A 12,427-nucleotide genomic window follows, 5' to 3' on the forward strand; every position below is an offset into this window, starting at 1 on the left:
GAAATTTATTTAAGACATTCTTTTGTAAGATGTGTTACTTGTGTCATCATAGAAAACTTAAGCCTTTTGTGTGTGTTTTTTGTTTGTATTAAAATAAACACAGTAGCAAATTGCTTCAGGAGTTGAGACAGGAGGGAGCTTGCTGTCTTGGCCTTCTTTGTGCTTCTCTGAGCTATGAGGCCGAGAAGATCTTCAAGTGGATTTTTAGCAAATTTAGCTCATCTGCAAAAGATGAAGTAAAACTCCTCTACTTATGTGCCACCTACAAAGCACTAGAGACTGTAGGAGAAAAGAAAGCCTTTTCATCTGTAATGCAGGTAAGAATGAAGGGGGAAAAATGCATGATGTACTTGGGAAAAATTTGTCCCTTAACACATGTCCTTGGAGGGGAGCTTGAAGAAGGGAAACATGGAATAGGAATTATCTACTGATAGGAAATATTTTTTAAAAATTCCTCTTTTTCAGTTTGAGTGAAGGATACATGTTGAAGTTAGATTTGAAATAAGTTAGTTTTAAGATTTTTTCCTTGGCCGAGTGCGGTGGCTCACACCTGTAATCCCAGCACTTTGGGAGGCCTAGGCAGGCGGATCATGAGGTCAAGAGATCGAAACCATCCTGGCCAACATGGTGAAACCCCGTTTCTACTAAAAATACAATAATTAGCCCGGCATGATAGTGCAAGCCTGTAGTCCCAGCTACTTGGGAGACTGAGGCAGGAGAATGGCTTAAACCAGGGAGTCAGAGGTTGCCGTGAGCCGAGGTCCCACCATTGCACTCCAGTCTGGCTGACAGAGCCAGACTCTGTCTCAGAAAAAAGAAAAAAAAAAAGTTTTTTTCCTCTTTGGTTTTTAGAAATGTTTTTTTGAGATTGCTTAGGACCAGAATGATTTGCAAATTTGAAAACAAGAACTGCACTAGGAATGCTGGATAGAAGAGTGCTTCACATTTGTTGAGGGAGACAAGAACTAAATATCACAACTTCTTTCTGAGCCTTTTGGTTTGCTAACGTGCCCCAAATTCTTACTCCAAATGGTATAAGATAATTATGTGTAAATGGATACTAGCTCTACTTAGCTTTATTTCACGTTTGTGTATCTGAATATATTAAAAAATCATTCCCCCCCCCCTTTTTTGATACAGAGTCTTGCTCTATTGTCCAGGCTGGAGGGCAGTGGCATGATCTTGGCTGAGTGCAACCTCTGCCTCCCAGGTTCAAGCGATTCTCCTGCCTCAGCCTCCCGAGTAGCTGGTATTACAGGAGCGCGCCACTAGCCTGGCTAATTTTTGTATTTTTAGTAGAGATGGGGTTTCATTGTGTTGGCCATGCTGGTCTTGAACTCCTGACCTCAAGTGATCCTCCTGCCTTGGCCTCCCAAAGTGCTGGGATTACTGTCATGAGCCACTGTACCTGGCCTAAAAGATCATTGTTGATTTAGTTTTGAGTAAGATTTTAAGTAATTAAATTTTTGTTGAGCTAATGTTTTTAGAAATTATGGTATTGATGTGTTTGAAATATCTGATATTAGGGTTTTTTTTTTTTTTTAAACAGTTTTTGATATGCTTTATTTTGGGTATGTAGTTTAAAAAATATAAGGATTTTTTTTTTTTTTTTTTTTTTTTAAATAAAAAATGTGTTTTTAACTGGGCATGTTGGCTCACTCCTGTAACCCCGGCACTGTGGGAGGCTGAGGATGATGAATTGCTTCAGTCCAGGAGTTTGAGACCAGCCTGGGCAACATGGTGAAACCCTGTCTTTACCAAAAAAAAAAAAAAAAAAAAAAAAGGAAAAAAAATAAGTCAGGCATGGTGGCATGCACCTGTAGTCCCAGCTACTTGGAGGCTGAAGCAGGAGGATCAATTGAGCCTAGGAGCTTGAGGCTACAGTGAGGTATGGTCAAGCTGCTGCCCTCCATTATAGGCAAAACATTTTTCCCCTTGATTATAGAGATTTGAGAGAAATTTGAGGGAAGATTCAAAAATTACCTGTAACTAAACAGAACGCCACCAGACTGGGCTTATTCTACATGCATACAGTTTTTAGATTATGAACATTTCCCTGACTGTTGTGAAAATTCTTACATTCATAGAAAGGTAGATGCACCAGTAAAATAAATACCCGTAAATACAATAATAATTTCGTAATACATACTCCACCTAGATTTACCACTTATTAATATTTTGCAAGTTTTATTTTCTCATACACTTTTGTTGAGCCATCTGAAAACCATACATATGATGACAATTCACCTCATAATGTTTTAGTATGCATCTCCTGAGAATAAGGTTTTTCTTCTGTATAACAAGAGTATTATACCTAAGAAAATGAATTTTATTACATATGTGTTCTATATTCAAATTTCTGTAATTACCCCTAAGATGTCTTTTAAATGGTTTTTAGCATTGATAGTCTGTGCCTGTATAGATTATAACATTGGCTATTGCAAAATAATGGTTTTCTTTTTCTTTCTTTTTTTTTTTTTTTGAGATGTAGTCTTGCTTTGTTGTTCAAGCTGGAGTGCAGTGGCACGATCTCAGCTCACTGCAACCTCTGCCTCCCAGGTTCAAGCAGTTCTCCTGCTTCAGCTTACTGAGTAGCTGGGATTACAGGCATGTGCCACTGTGCTCTGCTAATTTTTATATTTTTAGTAAAGACGGGTTTCATCATGCTGGCCAGGCAGGTCTTGAACTCCTGACCTCAAGTGATCCACCTGCCTCGTCCTCCCAAAGTGCTGGGGTTACAGGTGTGAGCCACTGCACCCAGCCTAAAATGATGATTTTCCGATTCTAGCATTTCTTTTATAAGATTGCTATGTAAAGCAGAGCTTTTCCTTCTTTAGGGAAAAATGTTTTTTAACAGCCACAAAATAAATATTCTTTCAATGGAATGCCATATAGTTATTTATTATTTTATTTTTGCCATATATTTATTTAAAAAATTTATGTATAATGGTAACATGAGCCTGCATGTTATTAATGTGTGGTGCCATACTGATCTTCTTTTTTTTTTTTTTTGAGACGGAGTCTCGCTGTGTCGCCCAGGCTGGAGTGCAGTGGCCGGATCTCAGCTCACTGCAAGCTCCGCCTCCCGAGTTCACGCCATTCTCCTGCCTCAGCCTCCCAAGTAGCTGGGACTACAGGCGCCCACCACCTCGCCCGGCTAATTTTTCACCGTGTTAGCCAGGATGGTCTCGATCTCCTGACCTCGTGATCCGCCCGTCTCGGCCTCCCAAAGTGCTGGGATTACAGGCTTGAGCCACCGCGCCCGGCCAATCTTCTTTAATTCTAATATGAAGCAAGTACTAATATACTAAAGCATAAATTATATAAAATTTGCCTTATATTTTGGACTGGAAAGTAATTGTTGTACTCTATAGAAAAGTTTCCGAAATCCATTTTACTTTTTGTATTTGAAATTTAATCACAAGTAGAGTCTTAAAGAGAGCATTTAGGGATATTGTAAACTGGTGTTGTTAAGGACTAATGTTAACTGATGTCAAAGGACTAATATTAACAAACATTGAAGAAGAGAAAACAGTATTTGTTTTTAGCCTAACATCTTAGTGGAGTGAAATATTTTCAATTTATTTTATTTTATTTTATTTTATTTGAGATGGAGTCTCGCTCTGTTGTCCAGGCTGGAGTGCAGTGGTGCAATCTCAGCTCACGGCAACCTCTGCCTCCTGGGTTCAAGTGATTCTTGTGCCTCAGCCTCCTGAGTAGCTGGGATTACAAATCAACTTTTTTTTTTTTTGAAACAGAGCCTCGCCTTGTCGTCCAGACGAGTGCAGTGGCATGATCTCGGCTCACTGCAAGCTCTGTCTCCCTGGTTCACGCCATTGTCCTACCTCAGCCTCCCGAGTAACAGGGACTACAGGCACCCGCCACCACTCCCGGCTAGTTTTTTTTTTGTTTTTGTGTTTTTAGTAGAGACGAGGTTTCACTGTGTTAGCCAGGATGGTCTCGATCTCCTGACCTCGTGATCTGCCCGCCTTGGCCTCCCAAGTGCTGGGATTACAGGCGTGAGCCACCTTGCCCGGCCAAGTCAATTTTTTTTTTAAACTAAAACTACAGAATCTATTTTTCTTGGTCTCATACTCAGTTTTTTATGTAGTCACTTACTAAATAATGAACCTAATTTGCTTGTTTTCTCCCTATTTTGTTGAATGTTCACGGTTTGTAACTTTTATTTTTAAGCTTGTAATGACCAGCCTGCAGTCTATTCTTGAAAATGTGGATACACCAGAATTGCTTTGCAAATGTGTTAAGTGCATTCTTTTGGTGGCTCGATGTTACCCTCATATTTTCAGCACTAATTTTAGGGTGAGTTCCCCATTCCACTTTTCAGATCATGGGGTGAGGGGGATGGTTGTGTGTGTGAGGAACTGAGGAATCAGATGGAAAACAATGCCTCTGCTCCTTTGGATATAATCAGTGATATTTCAGGTTCCAGGGTTGAATGCCGCATTTTTCTTTCTGACATTCATACCTTAAAATATTTGAAGAAAATGAACTATTTCTTTGTTGTCAGAAACGTAGTTTTCTTATTTTCCTGCCCCTCTCCCCTTTCTAAGTTTCTAGAATGTCAGGTAGAACATAGATGCTCCTTTTAGAATCTTTTACTGTGAAATGGTCCACAGGTGAATGGCAGTAATACCTTAAAATGATCGGCCCCCTCTCTCTTTGTTTCCATCAAGGATACAGTTGATATATTAGTTGGATGGCATATAGATCATACTCAGAAACCTTCGCTCACGCAGCAGGTCTCTGGTAAGTCTTGCAGCCTATACCAGTTATTTAAATACTGTTGGGGAGGAGCAGTGGTTCCCCAGTGACCATCTATCAATACCATTTCTTCAATAATGCAAGAAAACTAAGTCAGAGAAATGTTTTATTGTGGATGAACATGACTTGTTAGCTGAATATATCTTTTCAGAGGAAATTACTAGTAGGTGGGTAGAGTAACTACAGACAAGACTTACCCAAGTTATTTGTAGTTTGTACTGGTAGGAAAATATATGGTAAGAATATTTGGTAGTGGCAATACCCTGAAGTGGACAATGGAAGATCCAAGTTATTTGTAACTTTTTATTTTTCTGGTTATTTTTTTAAAAAAGGAAATACAGGATTAATTTGGAGAATTGTCATAAATGAGAAATGGTTTTGTTTCCCTTTTCTTGGAGTTAAGTGAATGACTAGCATGGCTCATTTGCACATTTCAGCTTGTTTCATGTGTCATAGTTTCTCATAACTTACTTGGTGTGATAAACTTTTGAAAATAGAATATTCAGGTGGTAGTGGTCTGTTTCATTTTCACTGAAGAGATGAGTATACACCTTTAGTGGTTAGATGTGGCCCTGGGATTAGCCAGGCCAATGGCAGATTGTGGCATTTTAGTCTTAAGTCATGTATGGTGACAATATAGATATGAAATTTACTGAAAAAGTAAGGAAATAACATTTACATGTCATTTCTGCAGAAATTAAAGAGGTATTAAAGAAGTATTGATTAATTGTGATCAGCATGTTTAACAATCTTAATTTTATGATATAGGACATGTTTTAGGGTACGCTGCTTGAAAGCCAGGTACCTCTTAAAACAAGGCTCTTATATTTTTTTAATTTGGATTTTTTGGTGTTTTTTTCCCCCTTACCCTTTCACAATTTCTTACACGATTCCAAGGGTGGTTGCAGAGTTTGGAGCCTTTTTGGGTAGCTGATCTTGCATTTTCTACCACTCTTCTTGGTCAGTTTCTAGAAGACATGGAAGCATATGCTGAGGTGAGTATATAGAAAGGTGTTTCTTAAAATTTTGGTTCAGAAAAAATAAAAATCTTAAATTGTGCTAGATTTATTTTAAAATAGCTCAGACCTCCTGACATTTAAGCAGAAATTACAAGCCCATTGCAATATTTAAAAAAAAATTTTTTTTTTTGAAACGGAGTGTCACTCTGTCACCCAGGCTGGAGTGCAATGGCATGATCTTGGCTCACTGCAACCTCCACTTTCTGGGTTCAAGCAATTCTCCTGCCTCAGCCTCCTGAGTAGCTGGGATTACAGGCACCCACCACCACGCCCAGCTAATTTTTGTATTTTTAGTAGGGACGGAGTTTCACCACGTTGGCCAAGCTGGTCTCAAATTCCTGACCTGAGGTGATCCACCCGTGTCAGCCTCCCAAAGTGCTGGGATTATAGGCGTGAGCCACCGTGCCCAGTCAATGTTTTAAACATTTTTTTCATATGTGTTTAAGTTACCAGGAGAATTACTGGAAAGACTAAAAGAAACATTGCAAGCTTCGTATTTCACAAAGCTTTACGTACTCTTGGTATCTGGTATTTTTCTGAAGACATATTCTGTTATTTATTTTTATTTTTTGTTCCTAGTCTTCAGAGTCTTAAAGCAAATTGATGCTGTGTTATAAAAAAATACAAAACACCAAAAGCCCCTAAAGACTCTCCTGTTACATACATACAGGAGATCTTGAATCGTACTTCGGAGGACAAGCCTTGGTTTCAGCCAGCTTTTGTGGCTGTACGAATATAGCATAGGAACTTTAAGAGTGCTGCTGAAACCTCTGTTACTGGTACTTGGCTTTTCTGACCCCACTGTCTTGGCTTAACTCTGTGCCATCTCTTATTTGGATCTCTTTGTGTTTCTTTCCTATTCAGATCAACCAGTCAAGGCTCCCATACAGATTTTAGCCTCATCTTGTTTTTTTCATCTTTGCTGCTTATCGTCAACAGGAATTCAGTACCTTTAGTTGTACTGATATGTTTACTCTTTCCTAGAAAAGCAAGGAAATGTTTTGCTTCCGCTTTTTTTTTCTTTGCCCCCACACCTAGAACGTCTTTTTTCACAGCCCACGTTTAAAGCTGATCTACCTTTCAGAAGCCACACGTTCTAGTTTGTAGAGATGCTTCCCCTTGTTATCCTTAAGATCTCATTCTCTTCTGTTATTTTGGTGCTTAATTTTAAGTAGATATGTACATTGGTTCTGGTATCCCAGTTTTTGCGAATCTTGTCCTTTTCATATATCGTAATTCCTCAGTTATACATCTGTAGGCTGGGTCTTACAACCTCCCTTTGCTCTTCATGGGCATGCTCTTGGTTTGGAGGACTTACTGTTGAGCTGAGTATACCCAGCTCAAAGAGTACCTAGAACGAGATTTTTAGCCAAAAACTAATTCAGGAATGGCAAAAGCTTCTGTCTTCATTTATACCGTCATATAACTAGAGCATATGTACTAGAATTTATTTTTCCCCAACAGCTTTCTGAGTTGGTATAAGAAGTTATTTCCTTAATTTGTTGTCTATTGGGTTTAATGTTGGCTTTTTGAAATAATTAGGTAAAACCCATTTTTGTATTTAGAGTCATTAATATTCTCATAGGCCACAGTTCCTCTTTATAAAAGCCTAAAAATCTATTCCAAAATGAATTGATTTAAGTATTTTAGAGTTTTTTTTTTTTTTTTTTTTTTTTTTTTAAAAAAACAATGCACTACTTACCAAGAATGCTGTGAATTCACATGTAGGACCTTAGCCATGTGGCCTCTGGGGAATCAGTGGATGAAGATGTTCCTCCTCCATCAGTGTCATTACCAAAGCTGGCCGCACTTCTCCGGGTGTTTAGTACTGTGGTGAGGAGCATTGGGGAACGCTTCAGCCCAATTCGGGGTCCTCCAATTACTGAGGCATATGTAACAGATGTAAGTGCTTTTGGGCGTTTCAAGTATCATTCAAAAATAAAATTGTTTTACATTGTAAATGTTTCTCTTTACCTAGTGAACTGTTATTAATATTTCATTTGTTTAGCACATATATATGTATGTATGTATATATGTATATATTGTCTGACTGCTTTCTTAAATAGCCAGAAAAGTAGGGAATCCTGTTATATCTCATCCTCCTTTCATCCAACTCCCCTACCTTCCCATGACAAAAGGCCATTCTGAATTTTTAAATCTTATTCTTTTGTTTCTAAATAATATTTATTATAATTTTACTTTTAAATTATTGGGTTTCCTTTTAGTTTTTTGACATACTATGAATAGCACACTATAGGAAAAGCCTCAGAAAGTAATCTTCTCTGAGCATAAGATGGAACTCATATGAAAACTTGTATACCTTTATATTCTTTGATAGCCTGATATCAAAGAACATAAATTAAAAATGAGGTAGCTAGATTGCCACACTTCAGCAGCCTCAAACATTAGCTGCACTGTTTGTAGCACATCCAGTGAGGGTTCAGTGGGAAAGACATGAGAAATGAACCCCAGGCATTGTACTCTGCTTTGAATAAGGAGAGAGAAGCATGTGTGATGCAGTCATAAAAGATTTAATCTAACTGACGAAAATTTTATTGTTAGGATAAAACTTGCTTTTAGGAGCATATACTTTTACTGAACACGTTGCTAGATAAAATAGGATATTGATTATATAGATATATAAAATTTTTAGTAAGTTGTGCATTTGAGCAGAAATGTCAGAACTTAAAGATAAATGAAACCAACTTATTGGTATTTTAAACCAATATGGTTTCAAAATGGTTTAATATCTTTGCTTCATTTTTAATGTCTAAAAGGTGGTTGTTTGAAGACTACAGAGTTGAAACAAAAAGCCATTAACTCAGACATAAAATAAAAGGGACATAATTTATAGGATAGGTGTATATTGATTTATGAGGATCTTTTAGGCCTTTGAGAATGGTAGAATAGTGGGGTTTTTTTTTTTTTGTTTTTGTTTGTTTGTTTTTTTTTTTGGAGCTGGAACCTCACTCTGTCACCCAGGCTGGAGTGTAGTGGTGCAGTCATAGCTTATTGTAGTCTTGAACTCTTGGGCCCAAGTGAGCCTCCCACCTCACTCAGCCCTACAAGTGAGTGTCACCATACCCAGCTTTTTTTCTTTTTAAAGTTGGTTGGCGCCATCATGACTCATTGCAACCTCTGTCTCCTGGACTCAGGTGATCCTCCCTCCATAGCCTGCTAATTTTTTATTTTTGTTGAGATGGGGTCTCAGTGTTTCTCAGGCTGGTCTTAAACTTTTGGCCTCAAGCACTCTTCCCAACTCAACCTCCCAAAGTGTTGGGATTATAGACATGAGCCACTGTGCACGGCCAAGAATGCTTCCCTTTCCGCTACCATATTTTTTTTTGGAGACGTGGTCTCTGTTGCCCAGGCTGGAGTGCAGTGGCACGATCTTGGCTCACTGCAGCCTTGACCTCCCAGGCTTAAATGATCCTCCCACCTCAGCCTCTCAAGTAGTTGGGACTACTGGTGTGTGCCACCACGCCCAACTAGTTAAAAAAAAATTTGGTAGAGATGAGGTGTTGTTATGTTTTTGTTTTTGTTTTTTTTTTGTTTTGAGACGGAGTCTTGCTCTGTTGCCCGGGCTGGAGTGCGGTGGCCGGATCTCAGCTCACTGCAAGCTCCGCCTCCCAGGTTCACGCCATTCTCCTGCCTCAGCCTCCCGAGTAGCTGGGACTACAGGCGCCCGCCACCTCGCCCGGCTAGATTTTTGTAGTTTTTAGTAGAGACGGGGTTTCACCGTGTTAGCCAGGATGGTCTCGATCTCCTGACCTCGTGATCCGCCCGTCTCGGCCTCCCAAAGTGCTGGGATTACAGGCTTGAGCCACCGCGCCTGGCCGAGGTGTTGTTATGTTGACTTGGCTGGTCTCAAACTCCTGGACTCAAGTGAACCTTTCAGCTAATCCTCTCAAAGTACTGGGATGATAGACGTGAGTCACTGTGCCCAACCTCCAAGGATGCTTTTAATGAAAACTTTGGGTAGACTAAAATCCTTTATGTATTGGTTGTTAATTATTATAGAATTTTTTTTTTTTTTTTTTTTTTAGCATTTATTTGCTCTGTTTTCTCCCCTATTTTATTAGAAATTTAGTACACAGTTATTGGCCATTATAGTTTAGTGGGGGATTTTGTTTGTGTATGTATTGGAAATAATATGATTTTTGAAGATACTGTGTGGTAAGCTTGAGAGTGCTTATCTTTCAAAAGAGACCATCAGTAGATACTTTTATAAGCTTAAAGTGACTTGTATGTTTAGTTTTAAAAGATTGATTCCCAAAAGCCCAAGAGCTAGCTTGTAGTATGTGTGGGCAGGCTGTTCCCATGCTGTCAATACCGTTACTGTCGTGGTGTATTTCATGATAAAGATTCTGAGCTTCAGCCATTTAGTGACATTGGGAGAAACGAAGTTGGGTATATAGGAAATAGAGGATGGCCGATTCCATTTCCTATCATAATAGCACTTGAGGATTTTTTAGTCAAGATTAGGTTTACATACTGTACTAGAGATATCATTATTATTCAACTACTGAGAACTAGAATATTAAGAGACTGCTGGCCAGGCAAGCAGTTAATTTTCAGTTGAAATTGCATTAAATAAAAAGTATTTTCTTGCTTTGTGGAAGTATGTGAATTTTTTTAAAAAGCTGCTTGTTTTCCCCATTTACAGGTTCTGTACAGAGTAATGAGATGTGTGACGGCTGCAAACCAGGTGTTTTTTTCTGAGGCTGTGTTGACAGCTGCTAATGAGTGTGTTGGTGTTTTGCTCGGCAGCTTGGATCCTAGCATGACTATACATTGTGACATGGTCATTACATATGGATTAGACCAACTGGAGAATTGCCAGACTTGTGGTACCGATTATATCATCTCAGTCTTGAATTTACTCACACTGGTATGTGAATTTTTCCTTTTTCCTTTTTAATGTGTTGGTTTATTCAGGCCCTTAAATCGATATGTAAGAAATTAAGGGCTTTGGCTGGGCATGGTGGCTCATGCTTGTAATCCCGGCACTTTGGGAGGACAGAGCAGAAGGATTGCTTGCATCCAGGAATTCTGCGTAGCTTGGGCAACGTAGTGAGACCCCATCAGTACAAAAAATAAAAAATTATCTTCGTGTAGTGGCATGTACCTAAAGTCGTAGCTACTCGGTAGTCTGAGGGAGGAGGATCGATTAAGCCCAGGAGCTTGAGGTTGAAGTGAGCTCTGATCGTGCCACTGCACTCAGCCAAGGTGACAAAAAAGGCCCTGTCTCCATAAAAGAAAAAAAATAAGGGCTTTGCTTTATTATGTTATGTTTTAGAGTACATTCATCAGTCTTATAATCTGTGCTTTTATTTTGGTGTCTGTTTACTTTTATTTTTAATTTAAATTTTTTTTGAGACGAGGTCTCACTCTGTTACACGGGATAAAGTGCAGTGGCGTGATTTTGGCTCACTGCAGCCTTGACTTCTTGGGTTCAGGTGATCTTCCCACTTCAGCCCCCTAGGTAGCTAGGACTACAGGCATGCACCACCACACCTGGCTAATTTTCTGTATTATTTTGTAGAGATGGGAGTTTTGCCATGTTGCCTAGGCTGGTCTTGAATTCTTGAATTCTTGGGCTCAAGCAATCCACCTGCCTTGGCCTCCCAAAGTACTGGGATTATAGGCATGAGCCACTCTGCCAGGCCTTTATTTTTTGTGAAACATTCCTTTACGCCCCAGATTCTTTCTTTTTTTCTTTTTCTTTTCTCTATTTTTTTTTTTTTTGTGACAGGATCTTGCTGTATTCCTGGTTGGAGTGCAGCAGTGCGATCAGCACTCACTGCAACCTCAAACTCCTGGGCTCAAGCAATCCTCCCACCTCAGCCTCCTGACTGTCTGGGACTATGGATGCATGCCACCACGCCTGGCTAACCTTTGTATTTTTTTGGAGAGAAGGGGTCTCACTACATTGTCTAGGCTGGCCTCAAATTCTTGGCCTCAAGTAATCCTCCTGTCTTGCCCTTCTAAAGTGCTGGGATTACAGATGTGAGGCATCATGACTGGCCTCCTTTAATTTCTTCTTCTTTTTTTTTTTTTTTTTTTTTTGAGACGGAGTCTCGCTCTTTCGCCCAGGCTGGAGTGCAGTGGCACGATTGTATTTTTAGTAGAGACAGGGTTTCACCATGTTAGCCAGGATAGTCTCGATCTCCTGACCTTGTGATCCGTCCGCTTTGGCCTCCGAAAGTGCTAGGATTACAGGCATAAGCCACCGTGCCTGGCCGGCCTCCTTTAATTTCTTAACCATGAATATCCTCCCCCCACTTTTATTATGGACATTCTGAAGCACATAAAAATAGGGAGTATAGTATAATAAATTTGTACATATTTAACATTCAGCTTCTGTAATTAGAAACAAATGGCCCATCTGGTTTCATCTAGGCCTCTTTGCTGTCCTTTCATCTCCAACTGGATTATTTTAAAGCAAATTCTAGATGACATTCTGCTGAGTATTTCTGCCAGCGTTACACCTCTCTTTGCTAGTGTGAAAAAATGCCCATGATAACTGTAAAATACGTGTATCCTATTTAGGTGTCTAAACACTTTAATGTCACAGTATTAAGACCTTGAAATACAGCTTAGATATGTTTTTCTAAATTAGAAGA

At 39.3% G+C, this 12,427-nt stretch overlaps 1 protein-coding gene across 1 annotated transcript in view; it reads left to right on the forward strand.

Annotated features, from left to right (window-relative positions):
* The window catches only part of SMG1 (SMG1 phosphatidylinositol 3-kinase-related kinase), an 88,635-nt gene that overhangs the window by 10,450 nt on the left and 65,758 nt on the right, over window positions 1-12,427 (forward strand). The window contains exons 6-11 of the mRNA XM_011976087.1: window positions 104-317; window positions 4,195-4,320; window positions 4,695-4,767; window positions 5,680-5,777; window positions 7,530-7,703; window positions 10,468-10,692. Of these exons, the coding sequence (XP_011831477.1) occupies window positions 104-317; window positions 4,195-4,320; window positions 4,695-4,767; window positions 5,680-5,777; window positions 7,530-7,703; window positions 10,468-10,692 (910 nt within the window). The remainder of the gene's footprint in view (window positions 1-103; window positions 318-4,194; window positions 4,321-4,694; window positions 4,768-5,679; window positions 5,778-7,529; window positions 7,704-10,467; window positions 10,693-12,427) is intronic.

This window comes from Mandrillus leucophaeus, unplaced genomic scaffold, assembly GCF_000951045.1.
Source record: "Mandrillus leucophaeus isolate KB7577 unplaced genomic scaffold, Mleu.le_1.0 Scaffold162, whole genome shotgun sequence".
NCBI lineage: Eukaryota > Metazoa > Chordata > Mammalia > Primates > Cercopithecidae > Mandrillus > Mandrillus leucophaeus.